This window comes from Erythrolamprus reginae, chromosome 8 (assembly GCF_031021105.1).
Source record: "Erythrolamprus reginae isolate rEryReg1 chromosome 8, rEryReg1.hap1, whole genome shotgun sequence".
Classification (NCBI taxonomy): Eukaryota; Metazoa; Chordata; class Lepidosauria; order Squamata; family Dipsadidae; genus Erythrolamprus; species Erythrolamprus reginae.
The window spans coordinates 21,355,114-21,373,669 of record NC_091957.1 but is presented as its reverse complement, the minus strand read 5'-3'; the positions used below and the strand labels follow the sequence as shown (position 1 = coordinate 21,373,669).

Sequence of the window (18,556 nt, the reverse complement as noted above, 5' to 3'; positions counted from 1 at the left end):
TAAGTAAGTAAGTAAAATAAACAAACAAACAAACAAACAAACAAGGGGCTGGAGGCTAAAACATATGAAGGACGGTTGCAGGAACTGGGCCTGGCTAGTTTAATGAAAAGAAGGACCAGGGGAGACAGGATAGAAGTCTTCCAATATTTGAGGGGCTGCCAAAGAGAGAAGGGGGTCAAGCTATTATCCAAAGCACCCAAAGGCCACACAAGGAATAATGGATGGCAGACCAAGGAGAGATTCAACCTGGAAATAAGGAGGAATTTCCTGACAGTGAGAACCATCAACCCGTGGAGCAGAAGTTGCCATTAGAAGTTGTGGGAGCTTCATAACTTGAGATTTTCCAGAAGAGATTGGACTGCCATCTGTCAGAAATGGTATAGGGTCTCGTGTTTGGTTGGAAAGGGGTTTGGACTAGATGACCTCCAAGGTCCCTTCCCGCTCTTGTTAATCTGTTAAACCCTCTTGTCTCTTCCTGAAACCTTTCCTGCTTTTTCCTGAACAGCCTGCCACTGCGATCCCGTGGGATCCGTCCGGGATGACTGCGAACAGATGACTGGCTTGTGTTCGTGTAAAACCGGGATTACCGGCACCAAATGCAAACAGTGCCCCAGCGGAAGCAAGCTGGGAATGTCCGGTTGTGAGAAAGGTAAAAGTGACTTGTGTACGCCACAGCTTTGCAGGGTGTGGGTGGGTGAGAAGTTTTGACGAGCTTCTCTGCTGGAGAGCTGAAGAAATACAGTGGTACCTCTACCGACGAACACCTCTACTTACGAACTTTTCTAGATAAGAACCGGGTGTTCAAAGATTTTTTTGCCTTTTCTCAAGAACCATTTTTCACTTACAAACCCCGAGCCTCTGAAACTATAACCAGAAAGGCAGGGAGAAGCCTAAGTGGGGCCTCTCTAGGAATCTCCTGGGAGGAAACAGGGCTGGAAAAGGCGGGGAGAAGCCTTTGTGGGGCCTCTCTAGAAATCTCCTGGGGGGAAACAGGGCTTGAAAAAGCGGGGGAAAGCCTCCATAGGGCTCTCTAGGAATCTCCTGGGAGGAAACTGGGCTAGAAAAAGCGGGGGAAAGCCTCCATAGGGCTCTCTAGGAATCTCCTGGGAGGAAACAGGGCTAGAAAAGGCGGGGGAAAGCCTCCATAGGGCTCTCTAGGAATCTCCTGGGAGGAAACAGGGCTAGAAAAAGTGGGGGAAAGCCTCCATAGGGCTCTCTAGGAATCTCCTGGGAGGAAACAGGGCTGGAAAAGGCGGGGAGAAGCCTTTGTGGGGCCTCTCTAGGAATCTCCTGGGAGGAAACAGGGCTAGAAAAAGCGGGGGAAAGCCTCCATAGGGCTCTCTAGGAATCTCCTGGGAGGAAACAGGGCCGGAAAAGGCGGCGAGAAGCCTCCGTGGGGCCTCTCTAGGAATCTCCTGGGAGGAAACAGGGCCTCCACCCTTACATTGATTCCTATGGGAAAAATTGCTTCTTCTTACAAACTTTTCTACTTAAGAACTTGGTCACGGAACGAATTAAGTTCGTAAGTAGAGGTACCACTGTAATTTATTCCAGTGGGGGGAAAGGACTTAAGTTGGAAACTAGGATTGCCTTCTGTTTGCACTGAATGTCGTGCGTCTTCTCCAGATCTCTCGGCCCCCTCATCCTGTGCAGAAATGACCTGCGAATTTGGGGCATCGTGCGTGGAAGTGAATGGCCTTCCCCAGTGTGAGTGCCCATCGCTGCTTTGCACGGAAGCGGACACCTCCAAGGTGAGCAGAGAGAACGTGAGTGAAGATGGGCGGGTGGGTGAAACTCACCGCATCTCCCACTGGATCAGGTTGGCAACTTGCAAAGCATCCCTGATCTTGAGTTGCCATAGGCAGAAGGGGAGGGAGAACAGACGGAACAATGCGGCAGCCACAACTAGAAGCACATTTCACACGTAACGTATTTTTCGGAGTATAACACACGCCGGAGTATAACATGCACCTTAGTTTTTGGGGAGGAAAATAGGGGAAAGAATCTACTTGCCAGGTATTCATTTGGCTAGCGTCCTTAGTCTGGTCAGCTTCAGCACATTATTTTATCCCGTGGTTAGGGCTTTAAAACAACCTTATTTGGAGAGAGTAACAATGAAAGAGCTTGCAAGCCAGTAAGAGCTGGGAATATTGTTAGAACCTGGTTAGGGCTGGAAAGAAAAATTCTGAGCAAGTAGAACAATGAAAAAAAACTGCAAAGGCTTAGGGCTTGGAAAACATTCTTTGCAGAGAGTAACAATGAAAGAGCTTGCAAGCCGGTAAGAGCTAGGAACATTGTTAGCACCTGGGTAGGGTTGGAAAGAAACTTATTGGAACAAGTTAAAACAATGGAAAAACCCTGCAAAGACTTAGGGCTGGGGAAACATTCTTTGCAGAGAGAAACAGTGAAAGCCTGCAAAGTAAGAGCTGGGAAGATTGTTAGCAGTTAGTTAGGGCTGAAAAAAAGCTACATTCAGAGTATAAGATTGTTTTATATCATTTTTTAAATTTCTAACTTTTCTAATTACTCATAATTAACTATTTTTATTGTTGTATTGAATTTATTTTTGTAAGCCACCCCAAGTGCATGAGGAGAAGGGTGGCCTATAAAAAAGAAAGAAAGAAAGAAAGAAAGAAAGAAAGAAAGAAAGAAAGAAAGAAAGAAAGAAAGAAAGAAAGAAAGAAAACATGGCAGAGCTGTCTTCACTTGGGTATCTGCCGACATGTTGCTCCTAATAAATAACTGGATTCCTTTTGTCTGGAAACTCATGGTTTAAATTAGGGCATCCGTCGGAACCCTGACACAGGTCCAGTTCAATTCAAGAACTTGCCCCCCACCCGCCTCTACAATCAAACCAGTGCCAAAATAGCATGGGCGGTCTCACTCCGATCAGCTCTGAGAGATAATCTGGACAAGGAACACAACCAGTTTTCTCCCCGAATTCTCCAGATTTGATCGCCACCTTCTCCCTGCCTAACCACTATTTACTCTTCTCTCCCTTCCAGGTCTGTGGCTCTGATGGCGTGACCTATGGTGACCAGTGCCAGTTAAGGACCATTGCTTGTCGACAAGGGAAGGTGATAGAGGTGAAGCATTTGGGCCAGTGTGCAGGTGAGCCCCCATTTGCACCCCTGAGTGCTTTGACCAAGCAATAGCACAGAAATTGACAGCTGCCATAAATTGCCACTTCTTTTAACATGGTGGTGTTTGGCCTTGGTGTTCTCTGAGCTTGGATGTTTCTCTGTAGACATTTCATGAGCCAGCTAGGTAACATCATCAGTGCTAGAAGAGAGTAGGCTTTGCCAGGCCCCACTCTCTTCTAACACTGATGATGTTACCAAGCTGGGCAATGAAACGTCTGCAACTTCATGAAACACCAGCGATCCACCACCGTTTAACCCTGAGCTACAAATATTCTCTTCTATTCTTAAAAAAAAATGGGTTGAAACATCTCAGAATAATAATTCCAGAAATCTATCTGATTGCAGGGTGTCCAGCAAACGTGGAAAACAGGGAATTATCAGGGAAATCGGCAGTTCGGGAAATATTAGAAAATTATCAGGGAATTAATGAAAAAAACCCAGAATAAATTGGTGGGAGAGGTGAACAAACTGTATTAAAATGTTTAAATGTCAGGAGAAAATCATGTAAAAAGAAAAAACGGATCGCGGTGCCTGGCTGAGTCAAGCAAAAATGAGTATAACTGTGGCAACAACTTGCTTCCTCAGCTACCAATATTTCTCCACGGTTTAGCCATTTGGTATGACGTCATTTACGACCGCACCTTAGCTGGATCAGAAATGTCAGGAAAATATCAGGGAATTTCAAAATGCTTTCCCCCTGACTTTTTGGGAACCAGCCCATTTAACAACCCCACTGGGGCAAAAGTTGCCACTGTGTGCAACACCCACACCATCTGAGCTTTCAAAGCCTTCTTGAGTTTGTGAGAGTGGGCTTGTTCTGACCTTAGGCTTCCTGATAAAGCATAAAACACAAATGGAGTCCCCCAAAGCCCTCCTTTTATTTCAACAGCTGTGAATTCTGTTCATTCCCAGCTGTAAATAAGTCCCAAACAATGCGAATTAGGCTGATAAACACCAACCTTTATCTTTCTTGACATCCTGCCAGTGACCAATTAGCAAGGAGCTTTGCAAGACCAAACAGAAACATAGAGTCAGGACTGAAATGCTGAGATCTGAATTGAACAAAGTTGGTTCCTGCAACTTGCTCCACTTTTATAGCCGGTGGAAGGGGCCAATCACCTCCAGGCCTTACTCCCAAGTAGACCTTCTCCTCCGTAACTGTTCTTGCCTTCTGGCAACTCTATGCATGCGTGCATTGGGAACAGGCTCCTCCTGTTCCTCCGCCTCGCTCATATCAGCCTCTGGAGGCTCGGGAATCAGCAGAGATCTCCCGGATGGCCTGGGCTGGATCTCTGCCTTGGGCACCGAGCCTTCTTCAATACTCCTATATACTCCTGGATGTTCCTCCCCAGCCAGGCAGGGGCTGCCGCTACTGCTCCTACTGGTGCGGTGCGCACACAGCTTTGGGTCTCTGGTGTGCACATGGGTCCCCTCACGAGATTTGGCTTGTGCGCATGCGCAGGAAGCAAAATCTTGCGAAGGGACGTACATGTGTTTGAGATTTTAGGGATTTTATTGATTGATTGATTGTATTTATATGTGACTCTTCAGAGAGGGGCGGCATACAAGTCTAAAATTATTATTATTATTATTATTATTATTATTATTATTATTATTATTATATTATATTATTATTATTATTATTATTATTATTATTATTATTATTATTATTATTATTATTATATGCCACTCACTCCAAAAGGACTCTGAGCAGCTAACAATCGGAATAACTACAACAACAATAAAAACAGTTAAAATCTAATAATAAAAATCAATAATAACAATAATATAAAAAGCATACATGCTTGCAATCAGCCTAATTCCTGGCCTGCCAGAAAAGCCAGATCTTAACAGCTTTCTGGAAGACCAGTAGGGTTGAGATAATGCGGATCTCTGTAGGCAGTTTGTTCCAAAGGGTTGGAGCCACCACAGAGAAGGCTCTTCCCCAAGGTCCTGCCAGCTGACATTGTTTGGCAGACGGGACCTGGAGAAGGCCGACTCTGTGAGCTCTTGTTGGCCGGAGTGAGGTATGAGGAAGGAGGCGGTCAGTAAATAGTCTGGCCTTGAGCTATTTAGGGCTTTAAAGGTGATCACCAACACCTTGAATTGCATTCGGAGACCAACTAGCAACCAATGCAGCACGGATAAAGTTGGAGTAATACGGCGTACCTTGGTACACCTGTTATTGCACACGCTGCCGCATTTTGCACCAGCTGAAGTCTCCGAACACTCTTCAAGGGTAGCCCCATGTAGAGCGCATTGCAATAGTCAAGACAGGAGGTGATGAGGGAGTGAGTAACTGCGTGGAGCACCTCATGATCAAGGTAGGGCCACAATTGGTAGACAAGACGGACTTGTGCGAAAGAGCCCCCCCCTAGCCACAGCTGAGAGATGTCTTTTTGCTTCTGCACATGCGCAGAAGCAAAAAAGCACCAAAATCTCTCCTGGTCGCGTGTGTCCCCTCACAAGATTTTGCACATGCGCAGAAGCCAAAAAACATGCGCAGAAGCAAAAAAACCCGCTCGGGCGCATGCACACAGAGCCCCGAAGCTGCACCCACCGCGGATTTAGCCCTGTTGTGGTCCGCCAGCGGCCTGCGAAGCTGACAGGCAGAATCGGACAGGGAGGAGGCTGGGAACAGGACGCTACACCAGTAGTATGTAGCGTCCTGTTCCCAGCCTCCTCCCTGTCCGATTCTGCCTGTCAGCTTCGCAGGCCGCTGGCGGACCACAACAGGGCTAAATCCGCGGTCAGATGAGAAGAGGTCAAATGTTTGCTTGTGTGTGTTTGTGTGTGTGTTTGTGTGTGCGTGCTGAGCCGTTTGATCTGGGAGCACGTCTTCCCTTTCTGATCTCGTAATTGTGGAAAGCCCAGGTATCAAGTTGTGTTGCAAATCCTAGCTGCTCTTCGGAGCCCTTGTTTCTTGGATGAAGGGTTATTGATTTTGGCGTGTGATCGGCAAGCCAATGTGGAGTCTTTGCCGGAGCTGAAATTAAACTGGCAGAGGGGGAAAACCCAGGAGAAGGCGAGCGAGCGGTGCTTTCAAAGAAGCTTTAGAAACTGTATGTGGTGCCTCCTCTAATTGGTTTGACGGAACCTCCCTCTACCGATAGGCGGAAAGGGAACGAGTTCATTTTACAAAACTTTTTTTTTTCTTCTTCTTTCCACTCCTCCCCCCCTCAAAGAAAACTGTACAAGCGTTACATCTTCATACACCGTGAATCACTCGTTTTTGGGGGGGGGGGGTTAATTTTATTTTTATTTTTCTCTCAACATACATTCAAACAATACAGTATGCCATCTAATTTTCCATGAATAAAATGCGGCATTTTGTCAGTAACTAATATCAACAAGAATGATCCAGGAAATGGAGCCCCTCCCTTAGAAAACCAGGTTGCAACGCCTTGGTCTCTTCAGCCTTGAAAGGTGGCATTTAAGGGGTGACTTGATCGAAGGGTATAAAATCATGCATGGGATAGAAAAGGTGGATAGAGAAAAATTCACGCATAAAATCATGCATGGGATAGAAAAGGTGGATAGAGAAAAATTCACGCATAAAATCACGCATGGGATGGAAAAGGTGGATAGAGAAAATTCTTTTCTCTATCACACAATACTAGGACAAGGGGGCCCTCCCTAAAGCCCACAGGTAAGAAAGTGAGGACAAATAAAAGGAAATATTTCTTCACCCAGAGGGTCCTTGGTTTATAGAATTCACTTCCAGAAGAGGTTGTGACAGCTATCAGCCTTGATAGCTTCAAGGCAGGATTAGACAGATTCATGGATGCAGCGGAGGCTCTTGACCGGATTGCGCCTTTGCGATCTCTCCGTGGCGCTAGACCCCGTAGAGCTCCATGGTTCAACGAGGAGCTCCGGGAGTTGAAACGCCAGAAGAGAAGCGATGGAGGAAGAGTAGGTCTGAATCTGATCGAACACTTGTAAGAGCTTTTATTAAGACTTACAAAGTGGCGCTCAAGGCGGCAAGATGCGCGTACCATGCCGCCTTGATTGCATCAGTGGAATCCCGCCCGGCCGCTCTGTTTAGGGTGACCCGCTCCCTTCTTAATCAGGGGGGAGTTGGGGAGCCCTTGCAGAGCAGTGCCGAGGATTTTAACACATTTTTCGCTGATAAAATCGCTCAGATCCGGGCCGACCTCGACTCCAATTGGAAAACAGAGTCGACTGACAACGAGTCAGTCGAGGTGACTGGGGCACGTACTTGTCCACCTGTCTGGGAAGAGTTTGATCTGGTGACACCTGATGAAGTGGACAAGGCCATTGGATCTGTGAGTTCCGCCACCTGTTTACTGGATCCGTGTCCCTCCTGGTTGGTCTTGGCCAGCAGGGAGGTGACACGGAGCTGGGTCCAGGAGATTACCAACGCTTCCTTGGGGAGGGGAGTTTTTCCAACACTCTATAAAGAGGCGCTCGTGCGCCCCCTCCTCAAGAAGCCTTCCCTGGACCCAGCCGTACTTAATAACTATCGCCCAGTCTCCAACCTTTCCTTTATGGGGAAGGTTGTTGAGAAGGTGGTGGCGCTCCAGCTCCAACGGTTCTTGGAAGAAGCCGATTATCTAGGTCCCCAGCAGTCGGGTTTCAGGCCCGGTTACAGCACGGAAACTGCTTTGGTCACATTGATGGATGATCTCTGGCGGGCCCGGGACAGGGGTTTATCCTCTGTCCTGGTGCTCCTTGACCTCTCAGCGGCTTTCGATACCATCAACCATGGTATCCTTCTGCACCAGCTGGAGGGGTTGGGGGTGGGAGGCACTGTTCTTCAGTGGTTCTCCTCCTACCTGTCCGGTCGGTCGCAGTCGGTGTTAGTGGGGGGGTCAGAGGTTGACTCCGAGGTCTCTCCCTTGTGGGGTGCCTCAGGGGTCGGTCCTCTCCCCCCTGCTATTTAATATCTACATGAAACCGCTGGGTGAGATCATCCAAGGGCATGGGGTGAGGTATCATCAGTACGCTGATGATACCTGTTCTGTCTGGGTTCCCCCAGACCTCAACACCAACTGGAAAAAACAGCCAGACACTCTGGTAAAAGCAAAAGTACTTTATAGCTGGAAAAAAGAAACACAGAGGAAAACCTGTTCTTCCCAACAGACAAGCTATAATACTTTACAACAGAGTCCTGATGTCCAGACAATACAGCAAGCTTCTTGCTGGCACACCCACCCCAAGGTTTCAGTAGTCAAAGGCACAAACCAGGATTCCAAGACGCCAAAGTTCACAGCCAGGTCCCAAGACTCTCAAAGATAAAACTCCACAAGCCAGGAAGGGTGGGTCTGCCTTTTAGCCTTTCCAAAGAGCACCACACCCAAACCCAGCTGTTGCCTCTTTAATGCTGAAAGTACCTAGCCAATTGGTTCCTCCGCTGTGTAGCTCTTCTCTGTCGCAGATCAATTATGGCTTGTGCATTTTCCTCTAAGGAATCCAGGCTGCTTGCTGGGGAGAGCTCCCTCTGGGGGGACTCTGGCTGTCCTCCCTCTTCTTCAGCCTGGGATTCCTCCTCCTCGTCTGCCTGCCCCTCCTGTTCCTCATCCTCTCCCTCTGAGCTGGAAACCGACAGAAGATCAGCCATTCCCTGAGGGGCCTCAGACGGAACCACAACAATACCCAGCTTTACATCTCCACCCCATGTCCAGTCAACGAAGCAGTGGAAGTGATGTGCTGGTGTCTGGAGGCTGTTGGGGCCTGGATGGGTGTCAACAGACTCAAACTCAACCTGGATAAGACGGAGTGGCTGTGGGTTTTGCCTCCCAAGGACAATTCCATCTGTCCGTCCATTACCCTGGGGGGGAATTATTGACCCCCTCGGAGAGGGTCCGCAACTTGGGCGTCCTCCTCGATCCACAGCTCACATTAGAGAACCATCTTTCAGCTTTTGCGTTTGCCCAGGTTCGCCTGGTGCACCAGTTGCGGCCCTATCTGGACCGGGACTCATTGCTCACAGTCACTCATGCCCTCATCACCTCGAGGTTCGACTACTGTAATGCTCTCTACATGGGGCTACCTTTGAAAAGTGTTCGGAAACTTCAGATCGTGCAGAATGCAGCTGCGAGAGCAGTCCTGGGCTTACCTAGGTATGCCCATGTTTTGCCATCACTCCGCAGTCTGCCGATCAATTTTCGGTCACAATTCAAAGTGTTGGTTATGACCTTTAAAGCCTTTCATGGCATTGGACCAGAATATCTCTGAGACCGCCTTCTGCCGCACGAATCCCAGCGACCGATTAGGTCCCACAGAGTGGGCCTTCTCCGGGTCCCGTCAACTAAACAATGTCGGTTGGCGGGGCCCAGGGGAAGAGCCTTCTCTGTGGCGGCCCCGACTCTCTGGAACCAACTCCCCCCAGAGATTAGAACTGCCCCTACTCTCCCTGCCTTCCGTAAACTCCTTAAAACCCACCTTTGCCGTCAGGCATGGGGGAACTGAAACACCTCCCCAGGGCATGTACAATTTATGCATGGTATGTTTGTGTGTGTGTTTGTTAGTAAATGGGGTTCTTTTAAAACTTTTTTTAAATATTTAAATTTATTTGGATTTGTTACGATTTGTTGTATCTTGTTGTGAGCCGCCCCGAGTCCGCGGAGAGGGGCGGCATACAAATCTAAATAATAAATAAATATATATATATATATATATATATATATATATATATAAATAAATAAATAAATAAATCAATCAATCAATCAATCAATCAATCATGGGTGATTATTGAAACGGATATCCAAGTGCTGCCTCTATGTTGGTTGAGGCATGCAGGGTTCCCTTGGGTACCATTTGTTGGGGGTCAAGGGAAAGGGAGGGGTTTGCCTTCTCTTTCTGCTCAAGATCCCCATGGACAATTGGTGGGCCACTGTGTGACATAGAATGCTGGACTCGATGGGCTTTGGCCTGATTCAGCAGGGCTCTTCTTAGGTTCTTATGTTCTTATCAATCATCAAAAAAGTTGCATTTTTTTTCCAATTTTGTCATCCAGTTACATACATTTTATTTTAATTAAATTCCCTCCTTAATGTTCCTTCAAAAAATATAACACAAATCATATTTCTAACTTATTAACCATTATGCCATAGTGCTTCCTTCCTTTCTTTATTCATTTTTCTATAAACTAAGAAAACTGTTCTTGTGTCTAGTTGTCTTGGTGTGCGGTGCTCTATAGCGTCTTGAGGGTATAAGTTGAAACAATTTATGTCCAGGATGTGATGTGGGGTCCGTAAATATTTTCACCACCTTCTTTTTGACTCATGCAGTATCCAGGTCCTCAATAGAAGGCAGGTTGGCAGCCATTGTTTTTTCTGCAGTTCTGATTCTCCGCTGAAGTCTGTGTTGGTCTCGTTGGGCTGCAGAACAGAACCAGACAGTTATAGAGGTGCAGATGACAGACACAATGATTCCTCCATAGGAATTCGGCCATAGGTGTGATTTCTGTGTGTCCACACACACAAACAAACACACCAATGTGTACATCAGCATACAAACACACCCCTTGCTCACTCTTCTGTTTTCCTTCCACGGTGTGCCTCTGCTTTGATCAACTCTCTCCATCTGAATCCACTAGTTTAAATGTAAACAAGAGCCATTACGGGGCAAAAGTGGTTTTATTCTTTGCACGTGGGAGGATGTGGCAGGAGTGAGAACATTACTAATTTCCAGGGTTTTGTGGTTGAGTAGCTACAAAGCTGCTCTGCAGCAGGTTCCTCGTAGGGGTGCCTTAATCATATACAATGGTATCTCTGCCTAAGAATGCCTCTACTTACAAACTTTTCTAGATAAGAATTGGGTGTTCACGATTTTTTTTTTTGCCTCTTACAAACCCGACTCTCCGAAACTGTAACCGGAAAAGGCAGGGAGAAGCCTTTGTGGGGTCTCTCTAGGAATGTCCTGGGAGGAAACAGGGCCGGGAAAGGAGAGGAGAAGCCTCTGTGGTGCCTCTCTAGGAATCTCCTGGGAGAAATCAGGGCCGGAAAAGGTGGGGAGAAGCCTCCGTGGGGCCTCTCTAGGAATCTCCTGGGAGGAAACAGGGCTGGAAAATGTGGGGAGAAGCCTCCGTGGGGCCTTCCTAGGAATCTCCTGGAAGGAAATAGGGCTGGAAAAGATGGGGAGAAGCCTCTGTGGGGCCTCTCTAGGAATCTCCTGGGAGGAAACAGGGCCCCCACCCTCCCTGTGGTTTCCCCAATCGCACACATTATTTGCTTTTACATTGATTCCTATGGGGAAAATTGCTTCTTCTTACAAACCTTTCTACTTAAGAACCTGGTCACAGAACAAATTAAGTTCGTAAGTAGAGGTACCACTGTACAGGTAGTCAATGAAGGGCTACCAAAATATTTACTACCACACTGTGGGCGTGGCTTATGCAGGATGCCCTGCATTTTTTTTCAACATCTTTCAGTGCAAATTGGGGGCTGAGGTGGAGCTCCATTTTCGCTACCCCACTGTGTTCCCTCCTGTCTGGGCAGTAGCCCACCCCTGTAGGTAGTCCTCGACTTATTCATTTAGAGACCATCCAAAGTTGCAATGGTGCTTGAAAAAGTGACTTACAATCGGTGTTCAGACTTACAACCGTCACAGGAGCCCCAGGGTCACATGATCAAAATTCATGGGCTTGGCTTTGCAGTTGGCCTGTACAGGTAGTCCTCGATTTACGACCATAGTTGAGCCCACAATTTCTGTTGCTAAGTGAGATATTTGTTAAGTGAACCACTGCAGACTTCTGAGAATGGCTTGTATCCCCCCAGGGTGGCTGTAAGACTGTGGAAGAGCATTTAAGTCCCAAAGTTTCATTCATTAGGGCAGGATGGGATGGAGAAACAGATGACATGGATGGATGGATGGATAAATGGATGGATGGATTGTCACTAGGACAGGATGGATGGACAGACAGATGACATAGATGGATAGATGGATGGATTGACTATATCATTAGGACACGATGGATTAACAAAATGGTTGGATGCATGGATGTTTCATGAATGGAATGGGATGGATTTATGGATGGATGGATAGATGGATGGACGGACAGATGACATAGATGGATAGATGGATGGATTGACTATATCATTAGGACAGGATGCATTAATAAAATGCATGGAATGGGGTGGATGGATCGATGGAATGGGATGGATTGATGGATGCATGGATGCATGGAATGGGATGGATTTTTAATGGATGCATGGATGGAATAGAATGGAATGGGATGGATGGAACAGATGCATGCATTGATTGGCTGATTATGGGCCATCCAATCAGTGTCAACTCTAGGGAACCCGTCCTAGATCTTCTCCAAAGAGAATCTCTCCCCAATCCGGTCCCTCAAGTCCTCCCATGGTGCTGACTGCTTGGTCATCCCTTTCTTCTTTTCCTTCTATATTTCTGGGCATAGGAGGAATCTTCTCAAATGAGCCATTTCTTTGCATCATGGGTCAAATATGGCAATATTCGGTCCTGAAGTAGGAACGTTGGATTAATTTATTCTGACTTCCATTCATTAGTTAGATGCGCCTTGAGAGATTTCTCTCTTCCCGGAGCCTTGCGCTACATTGCCTCCTTTTGGTTCTCTTTCAGAATCCCACGCCAGTCGCCCTACCCCGCCTGCAACCCAACGCCCTTTGGACTCTGTTCCCCCCCTGGCACCCCAAATCACGACTTCGGCCCCTGAGATGACCAGGACATCCTCCTCTCCCTGGCATTCAGAAGATTACATTTCCCACCAGAGCCAGCCGGTCACCCGAAGGATAACCAAGCCAGCCAGCTTCTCCACTCTTCCCTGGACGACTCAGGGGATCCGCCAGACCACCGCCAGACCCCTCTTGACAGCCCCCGTGGCCCTCGCCACCACTCAGATGGTTTACGTTGAGTCGGGCAGCGCGGAAGGCAGCGGAGATCCAGAACTGGGCACCAGCGGAGATCAGGAAGGCAGCGGGACCAGCTCTGCAGGTATGTTGCACACCTTAGCCCCATGTGTCGGTGCCTGGCCTTCCTTAAGGGACGCCGGGGTCGCTTTGTCAGTGCTGCTAAAACAACTCAAAATTGGGCTGCTGGGCTGAGTGCCGAGCTGGGCAATTTGGTTGCAAACATTTCATCACCATTCGACTCCACGTGCCATAGTTTCATCGTCAAGGATCTAGTCCAAATGAGTACGGTAGAAAAAGGGCAGGGTTTTTTTTCTCTCCCTCTCTCCATCATCAGTTGGGGTGTTAATGTATGAGCAGAGTACATCCTTGTTTACCAAGGTTGTGCACACACAGAAACGTTTGGATTAAGATTAGTTTTGAATATTGTATTTTTCGGAGTATAAAACCTTTGTTTTTTGGGAGGAAAATAGGGAAAAGAATCTGCTAGCATCTGGCTAGCATCTTTAGTCTGGTCAGTTTCAGCACATTATTTTATCCCCTGGCTAGGGCTTTAAGAAAACCTTATTTGGAAAGAGTAACAATGAAAGAGCTTGCAAGCCAGTAAGAGCTGGGAACATTGTTAACTTCTGGTTAGGACTGGAAAGAAGAATTCTGAGCAAGTAGAGCAATGAAAAAGATCTGCAAAGACTTAAAGATTGGAAAACATTCTTTGCAGAGAATAACCATGAAAGAGCTTGCAATCTAGTAAGAGCTGGGAACATTGTTAGCACCTGGTTATGGCTGGAAAGAAACATTTTGAGCAAGTTAAAGTAATGGAAAAAAAACCTCTGCAAAGACTTAGAGCTTGGAAAACATTCTTTGCAGACAGTAACAATGAAAGAACCTGCAAGATAAGAGCTGGGAAGATCGTTAGCACCTAGTTAGGGCTGGGAGAAAAATGCTTCAGTGGGAAAGAAAAACTATATTCAAAGACTCACTTGAATTTTCAGCCTCTTAGGGAGGAAAAAGGTGCGTCTTATACGCCAAAAATACAGTAATTACTCACAGATATACTCACTTGAATTAAAGTTTACTTTGAGAAATAACATCTTCAGATAAACAGTCTAAATTCGTACACATAATAAGTCAGAATAGCAATCCGAATATTACCAAGTACTTAATCTTTCTTACCAGTTGTCTTTGTCGTAATCAGCAAACAAAGATATCTTCGGAGAGGGGCGGCATAGAAATCCAATTAATTAATTAATCAATCAATCGATTGATTGATTGATTAAATATCAAGCCTAAACACATTTTAGCTGCAATATATAACTACAATACAGAGAAATTGCAGAGAAAATGCAAAGGAAAACTAACAGTGAGTAGCCAGAGAAAGAGAAACCAAGAGACTGACTCAGAGAAATAAGCTATGACCTCTAGCTCCCCCTTGTGGCAGTCTGCAACACCTGCAGCCAATATATTGCCAACCCAACAGTTATGGACAGAGTCCTAACATGGGTTGTCCTTTACACAGGTCGTTTTGTCCTCCCTGACGATAGCCACTGAAAAATGGCAGGAGATCAAGCAGTGATATATTTTTTTTAAGCGGAGATTTTAAAAAACACCCAAGAGCTCAGGCCTCCCTGGTTTGTGATGGTAACCTTCTTTTCTGTGTCCGAACAGGTGAGGAAGAAATTGAAGACACCAAAGTGCTGAGTACCCACCTGATCGAGAGAGCCACCTGTTACAACACCCCTCTGGGATGCTGCTCGGACGGCAAGACTCCAGCTGCGGACATCAAAGGAAGCAATTGCCCAGGTAAATAAACCCCTTCTTTTATTTCGTGGATGCTGGGCTTTACCTGGGAACTAAACTCTAGGGAAATAGCATTTAGACTTTTAGAGTTTAGACTTGTATACCGCTTCGTAGTGCTTTTACAGCCCTCTCTAAGCAGTTTACAGAATCAGCCTCTTGCCCCCGACAATCTGGGTCCTCAATTGACCCACCTCGGAAGGACGGAAGGCTGAGTCAACCTTGAGCCAGTGGTGAGATTTGAACTGCTGAACTACAGCGAGCAGTTAGCTGAAGGAGCCCGCAGTGCTGTACTCTAACCACTGTGCCACCCCACCGCAAGAAATAAGCCATTTCCCTCTGGGTGGGGGGTGTCAGCTTGGCTGTAGGCAACGGTTAAATTTTGGGCTCCGTCCTCCCAGCTTCCTTGCCAGCTGCAGTTCTCGGGGGTCTCTTGGACAAAACTCAAATCGCGCCCCCCCCCCCAAGTGCAATTCAAATGAATTTTTATATGGGACAGCCGAGCTGATTGGGCCGTGATTTTCAGATCAATGTGTTGCTGGCTTCTTTGCTATTATATTTTTCATAGTATAAGGCGCACCTCCCCCCCCCCTAAAAAAGGCCGGAAATATCAGTGTGTTTTATACACCGAATACAGCTGTTTTTGGCCTCCCGAAACCCTGCCCTGCATCTCATTTTTGCAAAAGAAAAATGGACCTGTTTTTTTTTGCAAAAACAAGGTGTGCAGAGGGTTTGGGGGGCCTGCAGAATGCTCCTGGGGGCTGAGAGGAGGCAAAAATGCCTCAGTTTTTGCAGAAAAAATGGGCGAAAAACAGGCAGGGGTTGCTTGGGTTTTTCCCCCAAAAAACAGGCGTTTTTGCTTTCCCCAGCCCCCAGGAGCACTTTGCAGGCCTCCCAAACCCTCTATATCCCATTTTTGCAAAGAAAGGGGTGAAAAATGGGCTGATTCTTGCAAAAACTGGGACGTTTTTGTCTTTTCCCAGCCCCTAGGAGTACTCTGCAGGTTTTCCAAACCCTTTTCATGCCCTGTTTTTTGCAAAAAATATGTGAAAAATGGCGCCGTTTTTGAAAAAAAAAAAGGTGTACAGAGGGTTTGGGAGGTTTCCTTACTTATCTCCTTGAAATCTTGGTGCATCTTATATACCAGTGCGTCTTATAGTCCAAAAATACAGTAGTTCTTTATGCCTTTATTCTTTATTGGACAAGTATGATTGGACACACAAGGAATTTTGCCTTTGGTGCATATTCTCTTAGCATACATTAAAAAAAATCCACTCATCAAGAATCATCCAACACTTAGTGATAGTCATAAGGTAAAGGTTTCCCTCGCACATATGCACTAGTCATTCCCGACTCTAGGGGGCAGTGCTCATTGTCCATTTCAAAGCTGAAGAACCAGCGCTGTCCGAAGACATCTCTGTGGTCACGTGGCTGGCATGACTAAATGCCGAAGGTGCACAAAACACTGTTGCCTTCCCACCAAAGGGGGTCCCTGTTTTTCTACTTGCATTTTTTTCCACGTGCTTTTGACCTGCTCAGTTGGCAGTTGAGATGAGTTGCGTGGGCTCACCCTGTTAGGGATTTGAACCGCCGAACTGCCGACCTTTCTGATCGACAAGCTCAGCGTCCCTCCTTTCCTCCTTCCCTTCCTCTTTTCCTCCTTCCCTTTTTCTTTTTTCCTTCCCTTCCTCTTTTTCACCTTCCCTTTTTCTTTTTTCCTTCCCTTCCTCTTTTCCTCCTTCCCTTTTTCTTTTTTCCTTCCCTTCCTCTTTTCCTCCTTTCCTTTTTCTTTTTTCCTTCCCTTCCTCTTTTCCGCCTTCCCTTTTTTCCTTCCCTTTCTCTTTTTCTCCTTCCCTTTTTATTTTTTCCTTCCCTTCCTCTTTTTCACCTTCCCTTTTTCTTTTTTCCTTCCCTTCCTCTTTTCCTCCTTCCCTTTTTCTTTTTTCCTTCCCTTCCTCTTTTTCTCCTTCCCTTTTTCTTTTTTCCTTCCCTTTCTCTTTTTCACCTTCCCTTTCCTCCTTCCCTTTCTCTTTCCTCCTGCCCTGTTTCTTTTCATCCTCCCCTTTCTCTTTTCCCCCTTCCCTTTCCTCTGTTTTCCTTACCTTTCCTCTCTCTCTTTTTCCCTCCTTTTCCATTTCCTCCTTCCCTTTCTCTTTTTCTCCTTCCCTTTCCTCTCTCTTTTTCTCCTTTCTTTTCCCTTTCCTCCTTCCCTTTCTCTTTTCCACCTTCCCTACTCTCTCCCTCTTTTGTTCCGGTGTTTGCATGCTGGTAATCCCCTTCCCTCCCTCCCTCTCTTTTTCCAGGTGTCAATGTTTTTCTCTCTCTCTCGGCCCCAGCTAATCTTCTTTCTCTTGTTACCCAGCTGGTCCAGGAGGGTCCCTACCCAGTCCTGCACCTCGGAGGAACTCGTATGGTAAACTCTGGCCAGGTCTCACTACCTGGGTCTGCCCCCCCCCTCAAAGCACTAACCCTCCTCCCCCATCAGCCTCCTTCTGATCCATTCGGACTAACCCTGAACCCTCAAGCGCTCTTCCTCTGCCGCCATCCTGCCGCTTCTCCCTTTCCGCCGAGGGACTGAACACTCTTTTTAACGGGTGTCGAACGCTCAATATATCCGCCGTGATTCCTGGGTCGCTTTCCTAGCCACGTTAACCCGAATTTTTCTTCCCGGCTTTGTCTCCCCTGCAGCCACCAAAGTCTTCCAAGGGGTCCTGATTTTGGAAGAGGTGGAAGGCCAGGAACTCTTTTACACCCCGGAAATGGCCGATCCCAAATCGGAGCTTTTTGGAGAGACGGCCCGAAGCATTGAAAGTGTGGTAAGCAAGTAGAGAAAAAAAGGAAAAAACTCAAATCCCGGCGGCTTTTCCCCATTTGTGGTGGGCAAATTGTGGCTCTCTTGCAACCCTTGAGGTCAACAGCCCTGTCGGCCCACCTGACTAAACTCCAGCTCTTGCACGAGAATAGAATAGGGGAGAGGAGAAGAGAAGAGGAGGAGGATAGAATAGAATATAGAATATAGAATAGAATAAGACTAGAAGGGAAGGGAAGAGAAGAAGAGAAGAGAATATATAATAAGGAGAGGAGAGAATAGAATAGAGAAGAGAAGGAGGAGGAGGATAGAATAGAATAAGAATGGAAAGGAAAAGGAGAGGAGAAGAGAGAATAGAATAGAATAAGGAGAGAATAGAATAGAGAAGAGAAGAGGAGGAGGAGAATAGAATAGAAAGAATGGAGGGGAAGGGAAGAAAAGAGAATAGAAGAGAGAATAGAGAATAGAATAAGGAGAGGAGAGAATAGAATAGAGAAGAGAGAAGGAGGAGGATAGAATAGAATAAGAATGGAAAGGAAAAGGAGAGGAGAAGAGAAAATAGAATAGAATAGAATAGAATAGAGAAGAAAATGAGGAAGAAGTAAAGGAGGAGAATAGAAGAGAATATAGAATAAGAATGGAATGGAAGAGAAGAAGAGAAGGGAATATAGAAGAGAATGCGAATAGAAGAGAAGAGAATAGGGACCCTGGAGGTCTTCTAGTCCAACCCCCTGCTTGGGCAGGAAACCCTACACAACTTCAGGCAAACGGTTATCCAACATCTTCTTAAAAACTTTCAGTGCTGGAGCATTCACAACTTCTGGAGGCAAGCAGTTCCACGGATTAATTGTTCTCACTGTCAGGAAAGGTCTCCTTAGTTCTAAGTTGCTTCTTTTCTTCTTTAGTTTCCACCCATTGCTTCTTGTCCTGCCCTCAGGTGCTTTGGAGAATATGTT

The 18,556-nt window shown here is 46.6% G+C and overlaps 1 protein-coding gene across 1 annotated transcript in view; it reads left to right on the top strand.

The window, feature by feature from the left end:
* The window catches only part of AGRN (agrin), a 286,746-nt gene that overhangs the window by 234,292 nt on the left and 33,898 nt on the right, over positions 1-18,556 (top strand). Inside the window, exons 15-20 of the mRNA XM_070759241.1 lie at positions 506-649; positions 1,627-1,751; positions 3,006-3,111; positions 12,711-13,082; positions 14,663-14,797; positions 17,480-17,607. Coding sequence (XP_070615342.1) covers positions 506-649; positions 1,627-1,751; positions 3,006-3,111; positions 12,711-13,082; positions 14,663-14,797; positions 17,480-17,607 — 1,010 coding nt within the window. The remainder of the gene's footprint in view (positions 1-505; positions 650-1,626; positions 1,752-3,005; positions 3,112-12,710; positions 13,083-14,662; positions 14,798-17,479; positions 17,608-18,556) is intronic.